We start from the raw sequence: 26,747 nt of genomic DNA on the forward strand, positions 1-26,747 counted from the left end.
AATGGATCACAAGGAAACTAAAAATGGAGTGGCTCCTATGGGGCTTAACTGCACTCTGCCGCCTTTTATACATTTTATATTTGCTAGCTTTTGAGATTTTCCCGCTTATCGCTGCATGATGGACCACGCAGATGATCTTAAGATTTATACTCATGTTTGCTTCTTGTAATGGGATTTGCTGCCTTTTTTATTTCATGGAGTCTCATTAAAAGGCTTGTACATAATAGCAGTCAATACTAGGTAGTATGAAAGCTGTGACTAAAGTTCTTCTGTTTTGCATGATCTAGTAAGTTGTAATGTTTCTCAGGTGTTAGAACCGATGTTTGCAGGTTTGTCACTTTGTTGATTTGTGTTTGCATTGCTTACTGGCCACAACGACTTGCATGGTCCGTGTTCTTGATGCAATTGACAAAATAAATTGAATAGTACCGGTATTGGGGTGAACCGTCATCTGGAACTTCCATTTTCTCATCACTCGGACTGTTTTTTATCTTTTTTTATTTGATCGAATCCAGGATTAGCAGTCTAATTCGATCTGCACATATTAGCTTCCTCAAACCTGGGTGTCCAGATCCTCCATTGATCTCCTTTACAGTGAATTGAGAGCTCAGTTTAATGTTCGTATAAATGAAGTTTGCAGTTACGTTTTCTTACCACCTCATCTACAATTAAAAGTGAGAATAGTAGACTTGAAGAACTTGATATTTGATATTTGTGGGGTATTTATAGAGCGCAGCGTTCGCTCCGAAGGGAGCATCTTGGCGCTAAAGATCCTATGAGAACCAGTCCAGGAGGATTAGATTAGATAGCTGCTTTGGAATAATTGTCTGGGAGAGTGAAAATCCAGGTTTTAAGAAGTTTTCTAAAAGGTTTTTCCTGGGTGAGTTGTCTGAGGGTTTTGGGCAGTTTGTTCCAGGCTTTGGTGGCAAGAAAACTGAGGGTTTTCCCACCTTTAGTTATCAAATTGTATTTGGAAGGAAGGATGAGATTGTCATGGGTCGAGCGAAGGTGTCGACTAGGGGTGTAGTGGGGAAAACGTCTGTTAAGGTATTTAGGGCCTGTTTTATTGTAGGCCCGGAAGGCTATGATCAAAATTTTAAAGAGAATTCTTTTGTGAAGAGGTAGCCAGTGAAGGGATCGAAGCGCTGCGGTGATGGAAGATCTGCGGGGTAGTCCAAGGACTAAACGCGCGGCTGTATGTAGTACGCTCTGTAGTTTCAGAATTGTGCTCTTTTTTGCCCCTGCGAGCAGGCCATTACAATAATCAAGGCGTGAGATTATGAGAGCCACTGTCACCGTTTTTCTGGCGTCGAGAGGGAGAAAGTCTAAGAACTTTCTGAGGGATTTGATCAATCCGATGCATGTGCCTGCGACAGTTCTGGCATGCTGATCAAAAGAGAGATCGGAGTCGAAGATTACGCCAAGATTCCTGGCTGATGACACTGTCAGAGGGGGGGCAACTGAATTGTCTGGCCACCAGAGTGCAGGGCAGAAGGAGGTGTTTTTTCCGATCGGAAGGATCTCCGTTTTACTCGAGTTGCATTTTAGGTGGTTGTTGTCCATCCATCGGAAGACTTCGGTCAAGCAGTGTTTAAGGTTGAGTTCTGCTTCAGTAGAATTAGCCTCTAGTGGCACAATGAGTTGTGTATCATCGGCATACGAGGTGACAGGTATGCCGAATGATTCAATCAGGGTCAGAAGGGGGATAAGGTAGATGTTAAAGAGGAGGGGGCTCAGGATGGACCCCTGCGGGACGCCAGAGAATACTGGCTTTTCTTTGGAGTGGAAGGGGCCCAGAGCGACAATTTGAGATCGGTCAGAGAGGAAGGATTGTATCCAAGATAGAGCGGAATCGGAGATGCCGATGTCCATGAGTCTACTGATAAGGATGGGGTGGGAGACAGTGTCAAACGCTGCCGTTAGGTCAAGAAGAATGAGAATGGAGTTTTTCCTCTGATCTTGTAAGGCTTTTATGGTGTCTGACAGTTCAATTAGCGCGGTTTCGGTCGAATGTTTAGGCCGAAAGCCCGATTGTTGGGGGTGAAGAATTTTGTTATGGTCCAGGTAGCGTTTTAGCTCACTATGCACTAGTTGTTCCGATATTTTTCCCAAGGCCGGAAGCAGCGATATCGGGCGAAGGTTGGTAAGGTCTGTCGGGGGTTTGTTTGCCTTTTTCATCAGGGGTTTGACTATTCCCTTTTTCCAACGGCTGGGTACTAGGCCTGTGCTGAACGATGTGTTGATTAGGTTGTTAATGGTCGGGTTGACCACATCAATTAGTTGGTGAAGTATTTTGGGGGGGCAAGGATCAGACGGGGAGCCCGATTTGCAAGCCAGAATGGCTTCTCTAGTTTGGTCTAATGTAACCGGGGAGAAGCTGCTAAAAGGGTTGCCTTGAGGGTCCGGTGGAAGGGGCGCAGGTGGAGTAGCTGGGGGGGGAAAGTTGATTTGAATAGAGGCAATTTTGTCCTCGAAGTAGTCGGAGATTTGGTCGCAGAACTTCTGAGAAGGGGGAATTTCAGGCAAAAGTGCCTTGGGCTGCGTAAATGATTTTACTATCGCGAATAGTGCCTTTTGTTTTTGGCAGGAGTTTTTGATGGCGTTTACGTAGTAGTGTTTTTTGGCCGTTTTGATTTCAGAGAGATAGTTTTTCCTTGTAGCGATATATGAAAGACGATTTATCACCTCGTATGTCTTTCGCCATTTACGTTCTGCCTTTTTGCATAACAAATGAGCATTGGCTAGCTCAGGTGTAAACCAAGGGGCATTTGTTTTGGTTTTACACCGGGAGGTGCGGGAGCGTAAAGGTGGGATTCTGGAAGTCATTTCCTGTGTGATCCAGTTGTGGAAGAGGTCGGCGTCGGTGTCGGTGTTACCAGATAGAATGGGGGCTTGAGTTTGTATTGGGGGTTTAAGGATGAGGTTATCTTGGACCTTTTTCCAGTTGATGTGGTTGTTAGGAAAGGAATTAGCTTTACTGCAGGCTGACGGATTTGTACTCGTAATGTAGAAAGGGATTAGGGAGTGATCAGACCAGATCTGTGGCGAAGGGGGCGATATGAATAGTGAGGAAGAGTTAGTACAAACTCCATCAAGGGTGTGACCCAGGGAGTGAGTAGGTGAAGTAACAAGTTGCCTAAAATTGAACATATCAAGGGTTTGAGTGAAGTTAATAGTTTGTGCATCTGATTTTGATTCGAGATGTAGATTAAAATCCCCTAGGAGGGTGAAGGATGGGTATCTAAGTGAAAGTAGTCCTAAAGAATCGCACAAGGAGTCGAGGAACTCGGTGGCATTACCGGGTGGGCGGTAGATGAGTCCACCTGAGAAAGAAGTGTGTTCGTTCAGTTTAATAGAGAAACCTAGACCTTCTGTCTTTTTTAAGGGCTCCAAGCTGAAGGTATGACAAGGGAGGGTGTCTTTGAGAATAATTGCAATAATAACTTCTACTTGGGACATCACTTGTGGTCATCAAAAGCTTCTTAATCTTGCGTCAGTCTCAGAGAAAGGAAGAGATGCTACCCGTAGCTTTTTTGATCACATTATACCAACTTTCAGGTTTTACCTGCATCAGATTTACTGTGTCAAATGCAGCAACTGGTCTATAAGTTACTAAATGGTCAGTACCACGCCCCTTTATTTATTTTGTTAAACATTACCAGGGCAAAATCCGAGACAGACCCCCTCCCCCCACCCCTTTCTTAGATTTCTGGTCTGCCAAAGGTAAGCGAAATGTCATTGAGGTCTCTATTGAGTACAAGAGTGGTCTTTAGCGTAATTATTGTTTCACTACCTTCAGGAACTTTTGCCTCCCTCGCACACTTCTTTTTTTGGGAGCGGGGCAAGGCGTGTTACTGACTTCAGTTTCCCTCTCCTTCATCCTATATCTTTGATGAAGAAGAATATTCAACTTGGAAATCAGCTACCAGTTCTGTACATAGGCACAGAAAAAGCATCCAGTTTCTCCAAAAATATTCAAAGGTGTTAGTCTTGCCCGTGCCATGGTTGAGTACTGCTCCAACGGAGCATGCATGGTGTTTGCCCATGCACCGTTTTAAAAGCAGTGGTGTTGGCCCCTTAAGAATGCTGGATGGTCTATACTTCTTCCTGGAGATGTTCCCATTGGCTAAGTATGGCTGCTTCTCTTCCATGCAGCAGACGGAACACTGACTGATGGAGCTACGGGAGGAAGTGCGGGTTTGCATTTCTGCAACTACTCCTTTGCCATTTACTTCAGTAGGTTTTATTGACTCTCATGAGACCGGCACGATATTAGATGATAGTTACCCGATCTAGTTGGGTCCAGCTGTGATTATATCACTGCAAATTGGAACATATTGGTACCATGAAGCATGCTCTATAGGATTCACCATTATAGGGGAAAATGTGAGCACTCCAGGAACAAATGTTTTACACGGATTCTGAAACAAAGACCTTTTTTTTTTTCTGGCACCTAGAAATGTGAAAGGTATTCCAAATTATTGAACCCAACGTTGCTGCTGAGGGTTAATTTGGAAGTCTCAAAGTGGTTGGGGCTTTGTTTTACTGCATGATCATGTATATCGGAGAACCGTCTGCCATCCTGTAATTACTCTTTGGAATCATTTTGGCCACTTTGAGTTAACCCTTTATTCCTGTAGATATTAATTTAGGAGACCCAATACCTTCAACAATGGTGTCCTACTTCTGGGGCTGGGGATCAGATGAGCATCAGCTTCCCGAGGAATAATTGATTATTGTGGGCAAATACATATGTCTGTAGTTCCTATCATCCATCAATTTACTAAGGATTAACCAAGAATTCAGGCAGTCACTCCTGCGCTGTGTTGCATGCAACTTTAATAGAAGATTCTAACTGTCAAATGACTTGCACAGGTGGAATTGTTTTTAGGACTTGATAAAACCACGATGTCTCGCATGAATAAGTAGACGGTACCATTTTTGAATTTATACAGTTTTCGTTGTCAATTGAAATTGTTCACAAAATGCCTAAAAGTGAAGGGTTAAAACAGCCTATCTCCTCAATTATAATATCAATATTACTGTTGTGATATCATGGATTGATGGGTCTTTCATGGTTGATGATATGTCACTTAGCACATATTGCCGAAATGACATACACGTTTTCATCATTTATGCTACCTCCGGGATTGTTTTTGAGTGTTTACTTGGTGGTTTTTGCTGACTGAGTCCTCAGTAGCGCTCTTGAGCGCTGCCTGCTTTTGGACATTGTCATATTGCTCTCAGGCTTTCCATCTATTACTGTAAATTAAATCCTGATCTTACTCGCCACTAAAGAGCCTCCACCCAAAGATGTAGCATCTTCGAGCCTTGGTTCTGAGTAAAGGCACTGCTTGGAGTCCCTACTGAGCCGCCACAGATAATTCTGAATTCAACTGCTGTCTTGACGTCAGTGAAGTATCTTATACTGCCCGCAGTGATAGAATCTCAATCAGCCCTCTAGTGTTACATTGTAGCAAGCCCAAGAAGTCTGCTCAGCAGCACGCACCGTGCACTGCCTGTCTGTGCCACTGACTCGACTAGTGTTATATTAACAGCCAACGTTGGGGGGCCACAACGCTCGACAGTCCGCCATAGGTGCTATTATGCGTGACTTTGCATTTCAGTGCGGTGATGCAGACCACCACACTGAAATGCGTTAGTCTAACGCGTGATGCGTGGCACTTGGCAGGCCTGTGAGCGCCTTCTTCCAGACAGTTGGCACAAAGCGCAGCTGTAAATAAATGCTCTCTGGTTTTCCCCACACAAGGTGTAAAATAGTCAGCTTTTTTATCTTTTGAGCTACTGGTGGTTCTGTACCAGAAGATGAGGCCTTTTCCACATGTCTTTTGCTGGTGGGTTTGGCCTATCCTTTCAGGCTCTAACGAATCATGCGTGACTGTGAGGATGCGCTCCTGGCCCCGCGTATCACCTGCGTGTGCCCTATACTGACTCATGGGAAGAGAAGTCCTGGCCAAAGGGTAGGCGCAGACATCTTTTATTTCAGCACTGTACAGCGCAGACACTAAAATGTGGTTGGACATTTTCTAAGAAAACGAGTCTTTTGAAAAGTCTTTGCCGAGATAAGCAAACTTCTTTGTTACTCAAGATGTACAGTCAGAGATCTTGCTGGTTCCTCTGACAGGAACCCTGTCTATCTATATCACCCTGCCTCGTCCCTCCCTACCTTCTTCAGCTCTGTCTGCAGCTTGTTACTCTCTTCCTGTCTAATAAACAACATCAGTGGTGATGGTAATTCAGCAGGCTTCCTCCTCGAGTCGAGCACAGGCCCCTAATCACCAGAGCTTCCCTTTCAAGTCCTGCCCGGCTCCAGGTGGCAGCTTCCTGGCTGTGACTAACGTTTGTTGGTTGGAGGAAAGGCATGGGAACAGCAAGCAGCGCCTTTTAATTGGTCTTTCCTGCGTACAAGCCTCTGCTTTGAGAGCTGGAGGAAGTGTTGGACTTTGATGTACACAGCAAAGACTTGTTTTAAAAGTTTGCCAGGCAGTAAAATTATAGTTTATGTAGTGCTTTTTTGCTAGACCGTTTCAATGATTTGGTGCGATAAACTAAACCGTGAAGTAGGCTTATACTGTGAATCTGTGCTAGTTTAAAGTTAATAATATAATGACATTTACGATTATACCTTTCAGGAATATTGCATGAGTGGGGCCGAGTTTCACAGATCCATTGCTCCTACTAGGGCGGGCTAGAACCCATCCCTCTGCCCGACCCATCATGGACTGCTCATAAGAGAGCGGTTTGGTATGCTCTGAACAGGTCTCTTTAGCTCAAAAGGGAAGAAGTCAGTGCTTGGCTGACAATGGTTGATGTGCACTCTTCTTTTGAGCACTGTGCAATAGTCCTTTTTAATGGCTTTTGGTCTGAATGGCAGTTCAAACATGGCATCCATCTTTGCTGCCGTCTGAGGGCAATGGCAAAAGAATTTGAACACCCCCCCCCCCCCCCCCCCCCCCCATTATCTTCAATAAAGCCCTCCTTGTTTGACCATTGTGTTTCAGTGAGTCTTGAGGCAGCCAAGCTCTGACCACAGTTAGCTTTGGACTGAAGATTCGCATTCCTCTCTACCGAAAGCCATGCTGATGGATTTGCCCTGGATCTGAAGGCCTGCGAGGACTGACCCCCCCCCCCCCATCTCCTTACAGCTCGACAGTTGGACATAATTGCCAGTCTTATCTCATTCGCTTCATACTTCCAGCATGAAATGGATCAGTAGAAGGTTTACGCATGCGTGGCTGCTTTTTCTGGGATGATATCCCCACATTTTCGAGCAAATAGTTTCCTTGTGTTCAGTTGCCCACACTGAGCCTGTGGAACCCTTGGGCAATTGTGAGTGGAAAGGGTAGATACACTGTCGGAGAGAGTTTAAGCCAGTTCTCCTGTCACCTTTTGGTGACTGGATCTCCTGCAAAATTCTTGAAGATTGGTCCTGGCGTAAAAGAGTAACTTGTAGCAAGGTCTCCTGTCTCCGTATAAAGCACCTCTATCTAGCAGAGACAATATTGAAAAAGAATTGCAACACAACTATGTCTTCATCAAGGATCAACTTTTAGAAAGTTATGTTAAGCTCAGCTGTCGTATCAGATGCCTTATGCAGCATGATGGGAGGAAGGTCTTTGCTGATGTGTGCAATTAACTCACATGAGAAATCCTTAAAAAGCCACATACCAGCTATTGAAACTGTTACGCAAAGAACATTAAAAAGCAGTGGTTGGCTACCCCCACACCCTCTTTGAAAGTCTTGAACTCTGAGGAGATCAAATATTTTTGTGCCTGGATTACAAGCCCTCGCGCATTGTGGTACACAGTAACAGTTTCTTGGTTTTGTGTGGATAAGGCAGATAGCCAAAAGGTGCCTCGAGGTGGTGACTGATTCTCCTGTCTAAACTCCCTATGAGGAATATGCTAGAGTGCCCAAAGTAACGTGCTTGTTGCGACTTACACCTTGAAGGTTCTATGGTTGCCAGCCGGTGCAAAACATTTCTCGCCTTTGGGCAAAATGTTTTTGTCCACACGGAGGGATGAGGGCCAATGCATTGTTACTTTTGGATTTGTACTGTGCCAGTATGGGGCCGGCTGCTTCCAGGGCATGTCCAACAGTTTTCATTTGACATTCAGATTGTTTCCAGGAACGTGGCCAGATAGAGTGGCTGTCGGCCAGGGCCATGATAGTGCAGCTGCCAAGTGCACAATTGCAGCTTGCCTTCAAAACTCAATTCGCTAACAAAAGACTTCATTTTTTTCTAAGGACTAGGGCTGCTTATTTTCTGTTCAGTCAGGCAAGGAAAGCTGAGGGCTCCAATTGAGGTTTAAAAATGCCTACATAAAAGACTGCTTTCTATTCCTGGGTCCTCGCTTTCACAGAATGAGCTCTGGGGCAGAATGTAACCGTTGTGAAATGTGTAGCTCCCCTCAATAATATCCAACAGGATTTTGAAAGGTAAAAAAGGACAAAGGTGATTTACTCCAATCAAGGCGGCGTACATCTGCCTACCCCCAACAAACGAGCATCTGTTTGTCATTTTTTTGCACCAGTGTCAGCCAGCGGAAGAGCTTACTGGACCCTAGGTACTAATCCATAAATGTGTATACAGAGAGATAGTCCAGCTTCTTATAGTTCCTAAATTTTTAATGCAATTTCACGATGGACATGTACTCCCCCTTTTCTAATGTTGGAGACACTCTAACATCTTTAGCATCATTTTAATTTGATTATTTGTGTTTTTACTGTGATAACGTGCACCTTGGTTTTTATATTTTATTGGTCCAGTACCATTTTCAAATCCTGTCTTGCATCTCCGTTCTGAGGGCTTGTGGGGCTGTTAGGAATGCAGAATGGCAGCCACTCTGATTGTGACCAATGACTTCTGTTGCCGGATTTCACTGCATGAAATTCCCTCTTCTCCTGCTTGTAATTCAAGTTTGTTGCATTTCAGATGTGGAACAGCGTGCACCTGAGTATTTAAGGGCACTGAGATACCTGGGTAGCAGCTGCTGGGTCTACGAAATGCCATGCCCTCGATGTGACTGTAGCCTCTGGCAAAATCTTGGATGCAGCGAAAATCTCGCTCAACCCCACTATAACTGTACCCAGGACCAAGTGAAGAAAAGCAGGCATGCCCCCTTACCTATGTTTAATGGAGCCCCCATGCTGGGCGTAAAGGACTGGGACGTGCAGTGACATGTGAATCCACTTGGAGCAGGCCCGCTACCACTAGCGTACACTCCGATGCAAACTCCAGAAACCCTGCACTCGTCCAGAGGGACTCTGCGGCGTGCTCAGAGGGCTCCTCTGCTTCGGCCCAAGCCTCCTCCAAAGAGGACCACCTCGGTCTTAGTAGGGTTGCATTTTAACGAAGGCTGTATATTCAGCAGCTAGTTTACAGCAGGCGGGAAGTGGCAGCAGATGCAGACCGAAGGACTCTTTGAGGACTCCATGTAACCTTACTCTTTCATGACCACTTAACATTCTTTAGTTAAAATGGAAAACATCTCAATTGCACAAACGGAAACCCTCAAAGTAATTATGTCCACACTCAAATGTGTTCCACGACCCTCTTTGGTTAAAAAGTAATTTATTTTACGATGAGAATATGTTGTTGATTTCAGTGCATCCTGGTGCAAGTCAACTGCTTCAATTGAACCTGGTCCCGGGACGCTTGCTAAAACAAATCAAAACAATCTGCGTTTGTTAAACCAAAATTGAAGTAATAGTTGAGGGAGACAAACAACCTGTTTAGCTGCAAATTTGTGTCAGCCGAAGTGTAGGGATTTAGCTGGGCTGAGTCTTTTCATGTAGATTGACAGCTCTGCGGTGGGTTTTGGAAATCTACCTGTGCTACTGTCCACTGATTCAGAGGTATTAATGCCATTAGGGTAATGGTAGCACTGCCAGGGTGACTGTGCCAACTAAACTAGCATTCTGAGAAGGATGGCGGTATTACTGTTGGTGGCATGGCTAGGCTATCTTACCTACCTCGTGACTGCTCTGTAGGGCGAAGGGATGTAGCTAAAGAGTGGCTGACCCCAAGAGAGCCAACCTGTCATGCTGCCGGTCTGTAAAAGGAATCCATCGTTACTGAGCCCTGATTTGTGATCATTGTACTCGGGCCAAGCAATGGACAACCAACCACGCAACCTAGAGGAAAAAAAAGCACAGAACAGCTCACCCACCCATAAACGGAAGACACGGCGAAGATCTCGCAAGACTGAATGCAATGTACTTTCATGTTCATCTACACAACATGGTTCGAAACAGAGTATTAAGCTGTTTACTAACCTTACACAAACCTAAAACAAAAGACCAACCCAGTTGATGGAACGCATAGGTAAGCATTACTTGGTGCATACATAGAGAATTGTGACAGGGCCATATAGTAGTTAATGCTATGCTCATGCGAATAACATAACATTAGGTTTCGTCGATGCATCTGATAGAGCCATGAAGTGTAAGTCCCTGAGCAGAACTAGTGCTTCTGGCATATTTACTTTCATAGACTGTTTTAAGGGGGGGGGGGAGGAGGTGTGTGTGTGTGTGTTTCGTTGTTTAAGAATTCTGTACAGCTTGGCGGTAGGCTGTGCAGTCGTTTGCTCAAGCTGGACACCCTGGTGGCGGCTGCTAGGCTTTCAGTTCGGGTGCGATGTGAGGTATGATTTACCGCCACCTTTGAAGTAGTCCAAGAGCTGCATTCGTAATCACTGATTAAAGGCACAGGCTGTAAATCTGGACGGTCAGCTGGCAAGAATAAAATGTATTTCAGTAAAAAAAAAAAAAAAGAATGCATCGAAACTAAGTGCTCTGTTTTTGTGACCCAAATATAAATGTATTCCACGTGGGAGGATTGGCAGCTGAATATCAAAGTAGACCTCCAGGATAAAGTGTGCACCTCGAAGTGTGCACCTCGAGACCCTAATTATGGAAAGGGGCGCTATATAGAATTATTCCGTCACTTCTTAGTGCACCAGTTAGGTGAGCCCACCAATTCAGAGCCTTCTTCCTTGTGCGATTGGCTCTTTAGATGTGTGCTGTGGTCTGACATTTATTTTCTGCACTTGTTGGAAGGTCCCCTTAGGAAGCGCTCAGACTCCAGTGTCAAATGTCATGTCCCCCTCCCTGTGAGTGTGACATAAATAAACTCAATGTTGTTATTGGAGAAGCAAATTGAGGTGAAGTCGTGGTTGCTTTTCGTGTAGGGGAGTTTCCTAGCCTTAGATGAGAGGGCTGGGTGAGAAGTGACCATGGCAGGAGGAGGGAAGATAGACTGAGGGTGAAATACAGATCAGTTATTTTTGGGTAGTAGGGGTGCCAGTAGGACTGGAAATGTGTGGCTGAGCCATCTAGAGAAACTTATTTTTAAGATTTGTTAGTACGCGGGAAACCGCTTTATTGGGGAATGTAAAGGAAATCCAGGAATGAGGAGCCACAGTGTAATATAAATGTGGGGCCTTGCCAATTAAAGTGTAAAAGGGATGGCTCATGAATGAGTTTGTGACTGCATTTGTTAAACGTATTATTTTCAATTGAATCTTAATTCTGCTAGATAGTTCTAACCGCGATTCCTCACATTAGACTACTCCCGCGCCAGCAGTGGAGGCTCCTCCGCTATGGCGAATGAGCGCCGCCCCACTGCATTTTTTGCATTGGAAAAAGAAAATAACAGCGCTACGTTATTATCATTTTATTTTCCCTTTCTCAGGCAGGTTTGCGGGGCTTGGCTGTCTTCACAGCCAGCAAGGAGAGGAATTGTGGTCACTTAAGTGAGCGTGACCGTTTTGTCGGCCTTCTTGGGCCGGCCAAACAGTCATGCGCACTTTGCATGTTCCCCACCAGGCTGCAATACACAGCCTGGTGAGGAACATGCCCAGGCTCCCTGTCCCTGTCTGAGCGCCGATCCACAGCACTCAGACCAATGATTGGCTTAGGGGAGCCTGAGCTTCCTGCTTTAGAGGATGACGCGAGGTGACGGTGCAGCAGCAAGGCAAGTCGCATTTATTTTTCGATTCTCCCCTACCTAATCCCCCCACCCCACTTGTGCTACTCTGTGGCAGCTGCCACTGGGCTCCAGACTGGATCTGGCAACTTTTTGTTTTCAGCAATGCTCCTGCGTGCTGCTCGGGGGTGCTGTGTTGCTCCATGCTGGTTCTGTACTGCCCTGGAAATATCTGTGGAGCCACACATAAGCATCACCCCTACGTGCTGGCTTCAGTTCCTTTCTTTTCGGGCCATCGTGTGACTCTAGAAAACATATGTGGGCCACAGACTTGCACAAGGTGTTTGTATAGTGTCACAATGTCTTTCTGTCTCCCTGGGAGTCCCCATTCCCAGAGTGGATTCCCCAACTGATCACGGTGTACCACTAGTTTCCCGGGCCATCGGCGGCGCTGCTGCAGATTGAGCTTTCAAAGAAGCCATCCTTCAGGTTTTTGGCACACAGTACACACCTCTCTCTGACGTGCCTCTGGGCCCCAAGGAACCATATGAGCCTGTGGCTCCCACTGGCGGTTCTGTCCCTGGTGTCGTCTGATCCCTTAGGAAGGAACCTTTCTGGATCCCGTACCAAATCTGGTACATATGTCTGCTCTAGCTCCTGGACCTGTGTGAGGCTGTTCTCCCTTCAATAGCGGTACCAATGTCAGCGGTGCTGTAAGACAATCCGACGCCGGTTACGATGTCTGACTCTGAACCGACTTCAATATCGACTAATGCCACGCTCTGAAATTATTAAAGCGCAACCAGTCATCCTACAGCTTGACTCCATTATCTTTTTGGTTCTGACTCTGAACAAGTTACACCATCAGAGGGATTTTATAAGTGAGGACGCTGTTAAGGTTCCCCCCGCATTATGATGGCTGTTTTTACATCGAGTGTCGAGGCCAGTGGGCTTGATACCTCCCTCAATGCACGATTGAACTCTCCACTTCGATCACCAACAGAAGAGTGTACATCATTTGCAATAGTGGTCTGGCTGGCAGCTGAAGTCCTGCGATTGCATCTACCTTCAGTCAAGCCCAAGACTAACTTCTGTATGTAAATTTTGCAGCCTGGGCATGCCATGTCTGATCCCTTGCTTCCCTTTAGCGAGGTCCTCACTGATAACTTGATGGGCACTTGATCAAAGTTTAATGGTGGACAGTCAGGCGTCATAGACAGACACCTGGTGATCGTAATTTTCTCACTAAAAAACACTACCCCAGAGAGCCTGGTAGTCCAGGCTTCAGCTAGCGAGGTGAACCACCACACCTTGGATAGGGATTCCAAGAGGATTGAGGCATTTGCAAATTGTTGTTCTCTTCGACTAGCCTGGCACTGAGATTGGTCAGTGCAATCTTTCTGTCTGGGTCTCTGCATGCATGCTATGAGATGTGGCCAGCAATCTCGAAGACCTGGCTCAAACAATTCATGATGTTCAAGACGAGACCAAATATGTGAATAGTGCTGACCTAAGCAGTAGGATTGCTTGGTAAGGACGGTTGACACCTGCGTTTTGCTCTATTGCCACTTGTGGATGCATTCCACAGGATTATCTGGAGATGTACAATCCTCTCTCATGGCTGTGCCCTTCGATGGCTCACATCTTTTTGGTGAAAAAGCTGATTCTACCCTGGACTGTTTTGAAGGAAGTCTCTCGAATCCTGCCAAGTAGTTTCCAGATCAGTTCAGAAACTTCAGAGGTTACTCCAGGAGGCTGGTGTACAGACAGTGACAGTCACCCCAGACACTTCAATGCCAGTGATGTGGGCCTATCGGACAACATGCAAATGAACAGTCCTCCCAGTCCCCTTACCTTACGGCAGCAGTCACTAAGCCACTTTAGTTTGCCCATTGGAGTAGGCACCCACCCAATAGGTAAACTGTTCAGTATTTACTCTACCGGTGATGATCCAGCATGTCCAACAGATGGGTCATACAAATGGTTCAGCATGGCTATATTGTACCCTTTCTTTTTGCTTAACCAAATGTTTCCCCCTTCATCTGACCGACTTTCAGAAGAACACCTCTCCATTCTATTACAGGAGGTGCAAGTTGGTGCTGTTGAAAGCCTCCTGGGCCTAAAAGGAAGAAAGGGTTGTTACTCTATATTTCCTTCTATATTGGACCCTTGACCTTCATGTGGAAGTACAAACTCAAAATGCTTATGCTAGCCCATATCTTGACTACTCAAGCATGTGGTAGACTGGATGGTGTCCTTGGATTTGCACATCACGTCTTTTCAAATGCCTTCCACAGCTTATGGTCAGCCAGGAGCATTTTCTGTTTGCAGTGCTGCCCTTCAGACTCGCCAACGCCCCTTGGGTGTTAATGACCATGATGGTAGTGGCTGTGGCACAACTTTGGAGTTTGACGATTCCAATATTCCCCTTCCTCAACGAATGACTTTTAAAGCCAGGCTCACCACAGTCGGCTGTATACCCCCTCAAGATGGCCACAAACTGCTTTATATCATTAAGGTTCACAATCAACGGTCCGAAGTTGAACCGGACTCCTTTGCAGAGGCTGACCTTCATTGGAGCTAACCTGGATCCAGTACATGGCTTTTCTGCCGCAACCTGTCCAGGTTTTTTGTGCTATGATCCGAATGTTTCAGCCTCTGTCCTGGATCTCGGTGACAGCAGCTTTGAGGCTTCTAGGCCTCTTAGACTCCTGCATCTTTCTAACAGACTATGCCAAGTGGCACATACAGGCCCTGCAAAGGTCTCTGAAATTTAAGTGGGCCGAGCACTAAGGCAATCTGTTGGATGCCATCCAGATTTCAAAAAGGACGGCTCACGATTTGCAGTGGTGGCTGCTCAAACGCAATTGTTCCAGTAGCAGGCCCCTCTTCCCTACTCCAAACAGAGCTGATGGTGGTGGTGGACGCATCACTACTGGGTTGGGGAGATCACCTGGGACAGTGGTGATCTGAGATCTCTGATGGAAGCCCAGCTGCATAACAGCCTTTTGGAGTTGTGGGCCAATCAGCTGGTTCTCAAGGCTTCCTTGAATCCACCAAGGTAAGGCTGGTGAAGGTTCCTGTGGACAACACCCCTGTCATGTGATATTGCATTAAAAGATGCATAGTGGGGTCCCGGGTTCTGTGCCTGGGGGCTCTGCACCTCAGCAGTTGGTTGAATCATCAAAGCATTTGCCTCATCGCTAACTGTATGGCCGGATCACAAATGAAATCTACATCCCAAGGAGGTGCAGGGCATCTGTCGACAGTGGAGAGCACCCGGACTAGATCTTTTCACCGCCACCGAGAACACGCCATCTTCAAGGTTTTAACCATTAGCTTTCCCACAAGAATGCTCTCTAGGAGATGCATTCCAGCTGGAATGGAACATGGGACTCCTGTACGCCTTCCCATACCTGCCTCTCCTACCCTGAGTTTTGAAAAAGATCAGGAGTGACTGGACCAAGGTCATCCATGGGGCTCCAAATTGGGCCAGAGGGGTGTGATACCCGGAACGTCTGGGCATGAGCATCTGTCCTCTGATTAGGCTTCCACTTCAAGAGGGTATTCTGCTGCAGCAGTAGGAAAGGTTTCTGAACACAAACCTTCAGAACCTATATCTCCATGCGTGGAGATTGAGTGGCGCAGTTGACTGTGTTTGATCTGCCACCTTATCCGCAGGCGCTTTTCCACAAAGTCCATTTATGCCTAGCGCTGGGACAGGATTTCTGGCTTGGCGTGGTAGCCACAGGATGAACTCTTTACAAACTGAGCTGTCAGATGTTCTTTTGTTCTGTTTTTGGCCCACCAAGGCCTTGCAAGGGATACTATTAAAGGTTATTTTTCGTCCCTTTCGGCCTTTCAAGTTTTGAAAGACTAAACATCCTTGTAAATCTCATCAAATCGGGTGATTTATACAAGAGGTTTGACACATCGATTTTATCCTAAACAGTGTGTGATGCCATAGCGGGACATAAATTTGGTCTTGATGTTTCTCATGTGTATGCACTTTGAGCCAGTGCATAGCTGCTCACTGTATCTCTTGACTTTGAAGCCTAGCTTCCTCAATGCAGCTACCCTACACAACGGTTTGTTGAGAACTTGGGCAGCCTTCTTGCCTAAAGTTGTGACTCATTTCCACATTGGGCAATCTATCACCCTCTCTGCTTTCTCCCCTGACTCCTCGAAAAAAGAGCAACGTCCTCACCGGTTGGACCCCAAAAGAGCATTGAGCATTTTTACATTTATCATATCCAGGAATGTTGTGGGGGCCAATCAGCTTTTTGTGCAGTTCTTTGGAACAAAGAATGGGAAAGCTGTGCAGTAGAGGAGCCTGTAGAGGTGGATTGTCCTATGAATTAAGGGTCAAGGCTGTTACCACGTAGAGTGCCTGTTCATGACAGCTGCTAGACTGCGACTTGGGCATCAGTTCACACGTTCATAAACCACCACTATCTTTACATCAGGGCCGCTAGGAATGGCTCATTGTCTTTTCAGTCCTGAAAGAAGTTTAGGTCTGAGCCTATGCCTCAGGCTCTCCATCTTGAACAGTTATCTATTCTAACGTGAGGAATGGACGTTTAGAAGAGTTCATTAGAAGAAGTTACTTACCTTTTGGTAACACTTTTTCTGGTGGATACTATCTTTTTAACGCTTATCAAACATGCGTTTTAGTCCATCTAAAATTCCAGTTTTTATTTATTCATTTGTCTGATACTTCAGTGTTTCTCTGAGATACTTGTTAAAACAAATCAGTCTTGTTTGAACAACTTAAATTTTACAACATTCCGTATTCTAAACATCGGCTAAGATGTCCTGCAGCTCACAGGCTGTAATTTCAAGGTTAATTGGTCTAATTTCAGAAGCTTTAATTGCAACTTGCTCGTAATTTCCCTATGTGTCTTTATTGTGATGTCGTCCATTGGGCACAAAGCCCATTGGTTAAGATCCCGGAAATTGACCATCAGTTGATCTTTTCAAAGACTCCCTGATCACTTGGATATCTGCCTGCAATGGATTTGCTGGTAAGATACATTTTGTGAATATCTAAACACCTCTGATAAGATCTCTTGAATTTAAATTGACCATCCAATAGAAAATTAGATATAAGCTTTCTTAAGCAATACTATTTATTTTCTTAAGTAGCACAGAGTGGAACCCATGATACGGCCCTGGTAAGGGTTGTGTTAATATTGGCACTACCTAGCGGCCCATGGCATGAATAATGTTTTAATTGAACTGGGAAAGCATTGCAGTGTTTTGGCTATAGCGGCTGCTGTAAACTCTGTACCATTATATTGTCATTAGTAGAACTTTCTGTGTTTGAATACTTAATATCTGTTTCGCAAATCTAAAACTAAGGTCTGTGTATGAGTGTCTTATGCTGAATGTGCACAAGGCATTCAAACTTTACTGTGTCGTTCCTTAACCCGCTAAACGAAGCCTTCAGTCACCAAAGTTAAAAACTACTTTAATACCATGTATGGGTCTTGTGAGACTAGAAAAGAAAGCGGAGGATATTTATAACATAAACTCTCCTCGCTACAGTGACGTGCATTTAAACTAAATGCTTCTTTGGATGTTCTCCAGTTGTAAGGACAAACTTTTACAATGACTTTGTTTTGTCAAAACCGTCGCATTAAAAAAGAATCCTCTTCTTTAAACAACGCCACATTTGCAAAAAAATCAGGGGCCGTACTGCAGATGGCTGCGGCAGCGCTAATTGTCGCTGTGCGCCAGAGTATGTCTGTGTTTGTGCGTTTGCATCTGTGTGCTAATACAATATGCGCGCAAGCGCACATAAACACAAAGTTTAAAGTCTGCACCAAAATCACGACGGCTTTACATACCGAACCTCTGTAATGCTGCCCGGCGCATACTCTGGCGCACAGCGATAATTAGCACTGGCGCAGTCATCTGTAATACGGCCCTAGGTTCTCCATGAAAAAACACTAAAAAGTAGAATACATCTGTAGAGTCGGCTGAGGGTGTTTTTACTCTTTTTACTTGGTCGCTACAGATGTGACCCATCGATGCTTCTCCTACCCATCTGTCGTGTCCCTGTAGTACTATGAGGTTATCTTAGTGTGGCGCTATCCCCTAAAAGTCCATATGTGCTAAAGAAGAGTGATCCTCATGTTGACCATATTTGGAGTAACATTACATGACCGTTTCCCCTACTGTGACCCTTCCGGTGTTCATCCAGCCTAATTCTTTTGAGCTGTGTAGGAAGCTGGCTCTCTATATAGCGCACCAAAACGAGTTACACTGTGCAGAGAGTCCTGGCAGCCCATATGTTTTACAGAGGCGCACGTAACAAACCCAAATGCTCTCTGTTGTGGTACTGTGGGTGAGCAGTTTAGGCTTATCAGAGGGTAGTGCTAAGCATTTGTTCTCAGAGGCAATAAATGAGAGACACACTCAAGAATAAGTCTGAGACCTATTTAGAAAAATAACACGTATTTTTATTTAAATTTAAACTCCAAGAACTTCGGGATCAAGTAAGTACTTTTCAAGATGTTTATTTTTACAGGTAAGTAAAATGTTCACTTAAATGCGTCTTTACATGTCAGTGCTTCACTATGGGGGAAAGGACATATACTGCATATAGTTACTTGCAATAGGTTTCCGGGGGGGGGGGGTCCCCTTCAGGACTTAAGGTGGTAGTGGGCCAAAGTCCAAAGAACCACCAGCAGGTTAGCCTTCACCTGCCCTGGAGTGTCCGGGTGCAGAGTTGCTGGTCAGGTATGTGACTTTGCACGCTACACCAAAGGAGAGGAGGGGGCACCTAGAAACAGGCTACAGAGGGGACAAGTCTGGCTCCCAATGGAGGACTCAGCTCGTGAGGGCCCTGGGAGCAAGGAAGCACAGCCTGTTCTCTGAAACTCAGGCTGGGGCTCTCAGTGTGCACAGTGGTTAGGTCTGCCGGGCTTGTGTGTCACAGGCACTCACAGTTGCCAGTTGAGGGGACAAAAACAAGACAGCTGGGTCACTCTCGAAGTGGGTCTCTACAGTGCGGACGTCCCTCGACGGCTGCTTAGTCTTTGAGTCCAGAATGGACTCAAACAGGCTTTGGTTGCTGCAAGGGGTACGGTGCCCTGGGTATTGGTGCTGTACTGCTCCGGTTGGTTGTGGCGTCTTATCACTTGGTGGGAGACGTTTCTGACCTTCTGCAGCACAGAGACCTCTTCATGGGCAGCAGCTACGTCCGTGGAACCGGGGTTGCAGCAGGGCAGTGGACCAGACTTTGATGTTTGGTGCCTGCAAGCTGCAGGGGAGTAGATCCTCTACTCCAAGGGAGATTGATGGCAATTTGCAAAGTGCTGGCAGCCCACTGGGGTTCTTGGCAGATGCACAGTGGCAGGACGAGTCAGTTTGTCGCGATTGTGGAGACAGGTGCAGGTGGACAGGGTGTGGTGCCAAAAAGTCCGCAGCTGGACCTCGGTTCTTGCTTTCTTCGCTCTTTTTCTGTCCTCTTCATCTTGTGTCTGTTGAATCAGAGTTCCTGGTGTCAGGGGTGCCTCCTAAATGATCAATTTAGGGGGAATATATGACATTACTCCGCATAAAAACACTCTGCATACCATCGCAACGCATGTTTTTGTCCGCAGATACCATGACTTGGGATAACCCTGACCCAGTGTATCCAATATCACTAAAAACCAAGATGATGGAATTCTACTTTTCGTGTTCTCTACAGGTAGCCCACTTTAGGAGTGTAACTAGCCTGATCGTGAACATGCCTCCTGACTACCTAATTTTCCCACCCGTCCTGATGCCAAATGAGCCTGGGCAGGGGGTGGCATTTTCCCTGTCTGTGAGAAGCAGGGGTCGCCTATCAAAGGTGATGGAGGCCTTTGAAGCCTCCTTCCTTGATAGGCTGATTATTAGCCCTCCTGCTTGGAGGAGGTGACAATACCTCCGGCCAGAACAGGCATTGCTTCTGGCCTCCGAGATTGTGGGCTCTCTCCTCCAGGGAGGTCAGAAACGCAACTGTGGTGGCAGGCTGGTCCATACCAGTCAGCCAGCACACTAGAGGTTGGTAGGTTTTCAGGGGGCACCTCTAAGGTACCCTCTGGGTGCATGTCATAATAAACCTAGTGCTGGTAATAGTGCAGATTTATTAAGACTAGGTGTTTGATACCACACACAATAGGTTTCAGTGAAGCCGTCGTGTAGCTGGGGAACTCTTAATGACCAGTGCCCAGAACATGTACTCAAGATGGCTTCCCTGTTCACTTGTACAATCTAATAATTGGAGTAGATGGCACAGGGGCATCCTCACATGTACTATAATTCACCCTGCCTTTTAGGGCTGTAAGGTCTGCTATATTACAAATATTGAATGTAGTGTCTGTGGGCATGGCGCACGGGGTGTGTGCCATGTCATGTTTTCACTTTTGTCTGCACCATTTCATGCAGCCTGCATTGACAGTCTGCATGAGTTTGGTGGTGGGTCCCCTAGGGTGGCACAATACATGCTGCAGCCCTTAGGAAAACTCTTTAGTACCCATGGCCTAAGTACCAGGGGTACCATTTAATAGGGATGTACAGGGAGGCTAACAGGCTTGCCAATTGTGGAACAATTGCGCAGTTACTTTGTTTTTGGGAAAGAGCACTGGCGACCTGGTTAGCAGGAGAGAATGTGGCGCGGCAGTCAGAGCTGCCGACTCGGGAGTTGGGGATCCGGGTTCAAGTCTCCGCTTTGGCACAACATCCTGTTATTCTGGGCAGATCACTTAATCTCCCCGTACCCATAGACAGCACCTGGATACCCTCACGGTTGTTAAGCAGCACTATATAAATCTACCTAATCTAACTAACTAGGTGGAACACAGTGCACTTCATTCAAAGTTGAATCAATTACCAGGCAAACAAGCATTGGCATAGCCAATAGGTCTCGCCTTTGGGATCTTGTAAGTGTTTAGCCATGCAACAGTTGTTGTTGCACCAAAGAAATTGTGCTGCATAAATAAATACTTATAAGGTCCCAAAAGCGAGACCTATTGGCTATGCCAATGCTTGTTCTTTGTAAAGAAATAGAAACAAGCATCTATTTCTTTACTTTTGCTATAATCGCGGCACCGGCGCTTTATTTTTAACATTAAAAGTAAAGCGCCGGAGCCGCGATTATACCAAAGGTAAAGAAATAGAAACAAGCATCTATTTCTTTACTTTTGCTATAATCGCGGCACCGGCGCTTTATTTTTAACACTAAAAGTAAAGCGCCGGTGCCAGATTATAGCAAAAACACCTTCATGAAGTACAGTACCGTGAGGAGACATATGGCGGCTGCGCGCGTTCACGCGCACATGCACGCAGGCTTTAGGCCGGCGGCTGCAGCACTTTGAAAATCCCCTTACAAAAATTCGAGCAACAGCGCATGCGCTGTTCTAGGCTCGACCTAAAAATGGGGGTGACCATGTCAAAAAGAGGCACTTTCCTATAAGCGGCTTGTTGAAGTTGGGCAACAATTTCTGCCGCAGGGGATTTTCTTTACAACATTTGTGTGTGTTCAAAGATATGCAGGAGGAGGGTGAGGTCACCACCTACCTGCCTCCTTCCAGCTCTATTATATACTAGTCATAAAAAAACAGGGAAAGCTGAACTTCTCATTGGCAACTGATTAACCGACTTCTTTGCAGTGGTGGCGTATCTCTAATCCCCTGATATTCCAGCCCTGCGCCACCACCTCCTTACAAAAACAATCCAGGGTCATGTTATGGTCAACTACACTAACTTACTCCTTGGTCTCATCCTGCAGCAGTTTGTAAAAAACATAAGCCCTGACTTGTGGACTTCTTCTGAAACTTTATGCTCCTGTTTTTATTCCAGGATACTGAGAAAGAAGTCCATCCTCATCTTACAAAGGAAGAAATCAAGGAGAAGATCGACAAGTACAACTCCATCGTGACCGACAAACTACGAATGACCTTGGTAAGGCTATGCATGTGCTTTTGGGGTATGCAATCAGCCTTGTACACTTGGTTATGTTTTTAGTAGTCAGTCACAAAATAATCAAATACTCTACACCATCAACATTGCTTATGACTTTTTTCTAGTCCAAAGATTCATGTTATTTTCAAGGCTGGGAAAATGAGTGGCATTTAAAGGTCTCCCAAAAACATCTTCGTACAATCAATCTTCTTTTAGGTAATTTTCAACACCTTGTGTAAATGAATGCCAATGCAGAGCCCATGTTTTTACTGGCACTACTAGGGTGTGTGTTTAATTCATAAATCTTGTGTACTTTAGCATTCCATTTCTCTCATCACTATGACCGTTCCACAGTTTGGCTTATTAGTTCCTGTAGTTTAGTTAATTCCCCATCCCGTACCTCGTCCCATTCATCACCCATTCCATGCACCTCATCCCATTCCTCATCAAGAACAAGTACTCTGCCATTTTCCCTCATTCATCCATGCACTATGCCTCCATAGGTACCCCCGCCTAGGGAGGTAGTACATCTCCCTGTAGTGTACCAAGAATCGACGATCAGTCATGCCCCTTTGGTATAGTCTCATAGTAAGGCATGGATGAGGTGGTAATGGCTGAATTACTTACTGCACATCTTCATTACTCCAATTCCCTCTTCCTCCTCCTTTCTGATGTTAGGTCACTCCCTTCTGGAGTCCTTTCATTTGCCTTCCTCTGCGATACTTCTCCTGGTACAGATGGGCAGGACTGCCCTTGAAGGGCTTCTGTGGAGGTGTGGCGCATGGTGGAGGAGCCCAACTACATTTTTGGGGGTTTTAGGTTAGGTGTTTGTGTTACTCAGAAATTGGAGTGTGTGCCTCGTTAATAGTTTGGCCAAGAGACCTTTAATAATTCTAATATGTTTTTACAAGATAGTCACCTCATCCGTGGTCACCAGCTCGGTCTAAGGCGTCACAGTGCACCAGAGAACCTTGGCCCTCCTCTGCTTTCAATAAATGCTTAGCTTTGCATCGCAGTATCTGCCACTGCTCTTGGATAACTCTGCAGTAAATGGGCTCCAGAAGACTGTTTACAAGCTATAAATAAACATTCCCAGCTCGAGCTGTCCCTGCAGCTGCTGTCTACACCCGCTATTACTTTCCGTTTCCGTGCCTGCGCAGTGCACTGTTTTGTGGCCTATCCCACAGAAAACTACAAATGGAATGTTCCATTCACCCAGAAAAATACAGGTATGTTTCTGCGGTCTCAGATGTCTTACATTAACAAAAGGTCCACGTGATCTGTCAACTGAATATATTTGCAGCCAGATCTAAAAATCAATGCTGGAGATTTCTACAACGCTCTTATTGTATATATAATAAACAAAATCGTGCAGGGATTACGGTTCATTGTATTTTCTTTTTTTTTGTTTATAGGGTTCCAATGGGATATACACTGGCTTTATTAAAGTGCAATTGGAGCTGCGCAGGCCAATCACCATCCGGAGTCGAATGACGTCTGCTTCCAATAACAATACTACTTTTTTCATGCCCAAGGGCAACACGAACATTCTGCACATAAGCAGCACCAACACGGTCCGCGAGGTCATCGAGGCGCTACTGAGGAAGTTTTGTGTTGTGGACAATCCCGCCAAGTTTGTCCTTTACAAGCACTGTCTGAAGGAAGACCAAGGTACTGTGTGACGACGCTCCTGTTTGACTCTTTCTGCATGTCATAGGCTTTCCTTCAAATCCTACAAATAATCTCAGACTAGCCATATATGCCTTAATAATGCCAGATTGTCTGCTACAAAAACACACTATGCAATAACCGACATTGTCTTGCTTTCTATTGGTGTGACTTGCCCTTGACAGCTCCGAAGCGCTTCCTTGATGTGCTGTCTATGATAACCCCACCAAAAAGAGAAAAACACAGTAGGATAAATCCACAGGAGAATTTTTTTTACACCGTAGGACGACTGCCTTATGTATTGAAATGCAGGGCTTGCATGAGAAAAGAATTCTGCACGTGCCCAGCACAATGATCCAGTGTGACATCTTATGTCAGTCGTGTACTTGCAGGCACGTCCACCACAGACATTTCGCTGAATTTGCAATAGGAAGGAAATCTGACACACACTTATCTATGCATAGCATCTCCGGACAATCCAGCACATTTATTTTTAAAAATCTAGCTTGTGTTGCAGATGTTGTATTGAACTGGCTATTGGTGGCAGCGCCAATAACTGAGACCTGGTTACGGGACACTTTGAGCAAAGGAGCTCTCTCCCTGGTGTGTCTGTTGTCACTTGGGGGCGGACCTAGAAGATTTACCCGCAGAAGGCACGCCTAGTGTTTCAAGTATCTGAACTACGGGTGGCTGCCGGTGGTGTTAAAACCGCGCCATGGTATCTCAGTGGGCTAGACTGGTGGCTGAGATGGCGATTTACACCACACTCCACTTCTGCATCGAGTGACACTTTAGTGTATATGTGTCGGTCCATGTTTGACAAGTCTGTACATTAAAGCTACTCTGGCCTGACTTTCTCTTCACAAAAATGATTAATTATGTAGCAGTGAATTGTGAGTGTGTAATTAAATGTAGTTAATGGTGCGTGTGCACTTTGTATAGACACACACACCTATATATACACATACATACATATATATATATTCACTGAAAATTCCAGCGTTAAAAGCGGAGTTATGTTTCAGAATCAAACTCGCGAAACCCATGAATTTTACCGGTCATGTTTATGAACACACACAACCATGACATAACTCCAGCTCGCTGCCATGTTCTTATTCTGTTAATAGTGTATATCTGTGGCATTGAACAAATGGGTGTTGTGTGCATGGCAGATGAGGACTGAGCAAAGAATGCCCTACAGTATGCTCGGGCCAGCAGCAGACCCTCCAGCAATGGAAGAAAGGGCTTCTCTTGCGGTGATCGTGTGCAGAGCCAAACGGTGCAAGAATGGTAGTTGCCTTCATAAGAGACTAAGACCAGCATTCTGGCATAAATGTGGTAGCCTGTGCCCTTGTTGCCATTCTATGAAGCTTTAACTGCCACCTTTATGGCAGCCTGATCCAAGCCTCGCTCAGCTCCACCAGGGAGTCGCCTGATTTCCAACCAGCATACGCTTGCCCCAGGTAATATATCTTTCCTGACCCAGCATCCTTTCCCACTGGATAGATCCAAAATAGACACTATTAGTAAAAGTTATTTTCACTCTCTAGCCTTCTTGTAAGCCCTAGAATGGTGCACGGACAGCAGACCTATGGCTTGGTTCGTAGGATTACTTGTCCACCAATTCCACCAGCAGTATTGCAAATTTTGAGGCTATTCGAGGAGTCCTGCGTGTCATGATAGGCAGTCTTCGCAACCTATACAGCCCTTTTGCGGCTCCAGGGTTGGGGTGGTGGAAGGGGGAGAGATATATTTCCCTCAGTCTGCCAGTTGGGGTCCAGTTTAAGCATTACCTATTACACTAACACTCCATAACATTGGACCAATGAGTCCTGCAGATTGTTTAGCGAAGTTATGCCCTCCCCCTTTTTATTCACCCCGCCTCCCATCCCTCCAGGTATTGCTCTGACTTCCACGGATTGTGATGCTATTTTGTCTCAAGAAGTGATGTCACTGTCCGAAGGAGCTATCCTAATCGGGCGAAGAGACACCTTGGATTGCTATACTGGGAACTCCTGGTTGCCAAGAAAGACTGGGGTCTCAGACCTATTTTGAACTTGGTCTTGAACTCATTCCTCAGAAAGAAGTTCGTATGATGCTAGCTCAATTTCTGTTGGCCTTTGATCCTGTCAACTTAATGGGGTTCCTAGATGTGTGGGACATTTACTTTCATGTGCTGCTTCTGCAGACTCTCAAAGTATTTCTACTTGAAGTAGTCCCCAGCTTGGACATTATTCTGGTCTTGTCATTGGCGGCAGCCCATCTTCGGAATACACTTATTTCTGAACCTCAATGACTGGTTGTGGAAGGCGGGCTAGTCTAGGGCCACCTGTAGACGATTTTGTTACTGTCTACTTTGAGATTTCCCACCAACTAGGCCAAGTCCCACATTTGACCTGCTTCGAGGATTCCCTTTATCGGGCCAGGTAGATATGATTGCATATAAAGGCTTTCCACTGCTGCAGAGAGTCCAGTACATTCGGGCTATGATTCGGGTTCCTTCGGGTGAGAAGTACTGTCCCAACATTCATGGTTCTGAGGCTACTGGTCTCAAAGCATCTTTAATCTTTTTGTTGCTCCACCCTCACTGGTGCATGCGGGCTCTTTAATGAAATCTTCGTCTGCAGTGGTGTACTCACCAGAAATTTTAGAAGCGGAGTCCACATGCTGGGATCTTTCTCCATTCAAACTATCAGTTTGGTATATTATTTTATTCTCTGTCGCATTAGTGCTTGATGTGCCAGATGTCACAGACATCCTGTTCTAATTTCCAAATTCTGTTTTGTTTCCTTCCTTTTTAAATTAATGCTGCATCCCAACATTAAACGCTTTAAAAACAGCTGATTCAACACACAACCCCAATTAGAACTAAAACAAATTACACCCTAGCCCAGGCGAAGATTCAAACTTATAATTTCATAAGATGGTGTATATATAATTAGACATACTTATAAAACCTAGACCTTCACTTGCTACAAACCCCTTAAACATTAGTTCCCAAGCCCTAGTATTATTTTACCAGAGAATAACAAACATGGCCCCCCTTCTCTTTTATGGTGACTTAAATAACTGCATATTTTCCCTTTCTGTAAACAGTCCTACCCATACAGGAGCTGTAAGGCAGATGCGCTGTTCGGTCAGGCCATATTCAGAACACTAGATTAGGGTAGACCCATGGTTTCAGAGCCTGCA

The 26,747-nt window shown here is 45.5% G+C and overlaps 1 protein-coding gene across 2 annotated transcripts in view; it reads left to right on the plus strand.

Moving 5' to 3' along the window:
* Positions 1 to 26,747, plus strand: part of RASSF3 (Ras association domain family member 3) — a 530,473-nt gene that overhangs the window by 479,711 nt on the left and 24,015 nt on the right. For both annotated transcript variants that reach the window (XM_085653413.1, XM_085653414.1), the window contains 2 exons: positions 21,786 to 21,887; positions 23,303 to 23,558. In XM_085653413.1, the coding sequence (XP_085509539.1) occupies positions 21,786 to 21,887; positions 23,303 to 23,558 (358 nt within the window). The remainder of the gene's footprint in view (positions 1 to 21,785; positions 21,888 to 23,302; positions 23,559 to 26,747) is intronic.

The sequence above is a fragment of the Triturus cristatus genome, chromosome 4_1, assembly GCF_964204655.1.
Source record: "Triturus cristatus chromosome 4_1, aTriCri1.1, whole genome shotgun sequence".
NCBI lineage: Eukaryota > Metazoa > Chordata > Amphibia > Caudata > Salamandridae > Triturus > Triturus cristatus.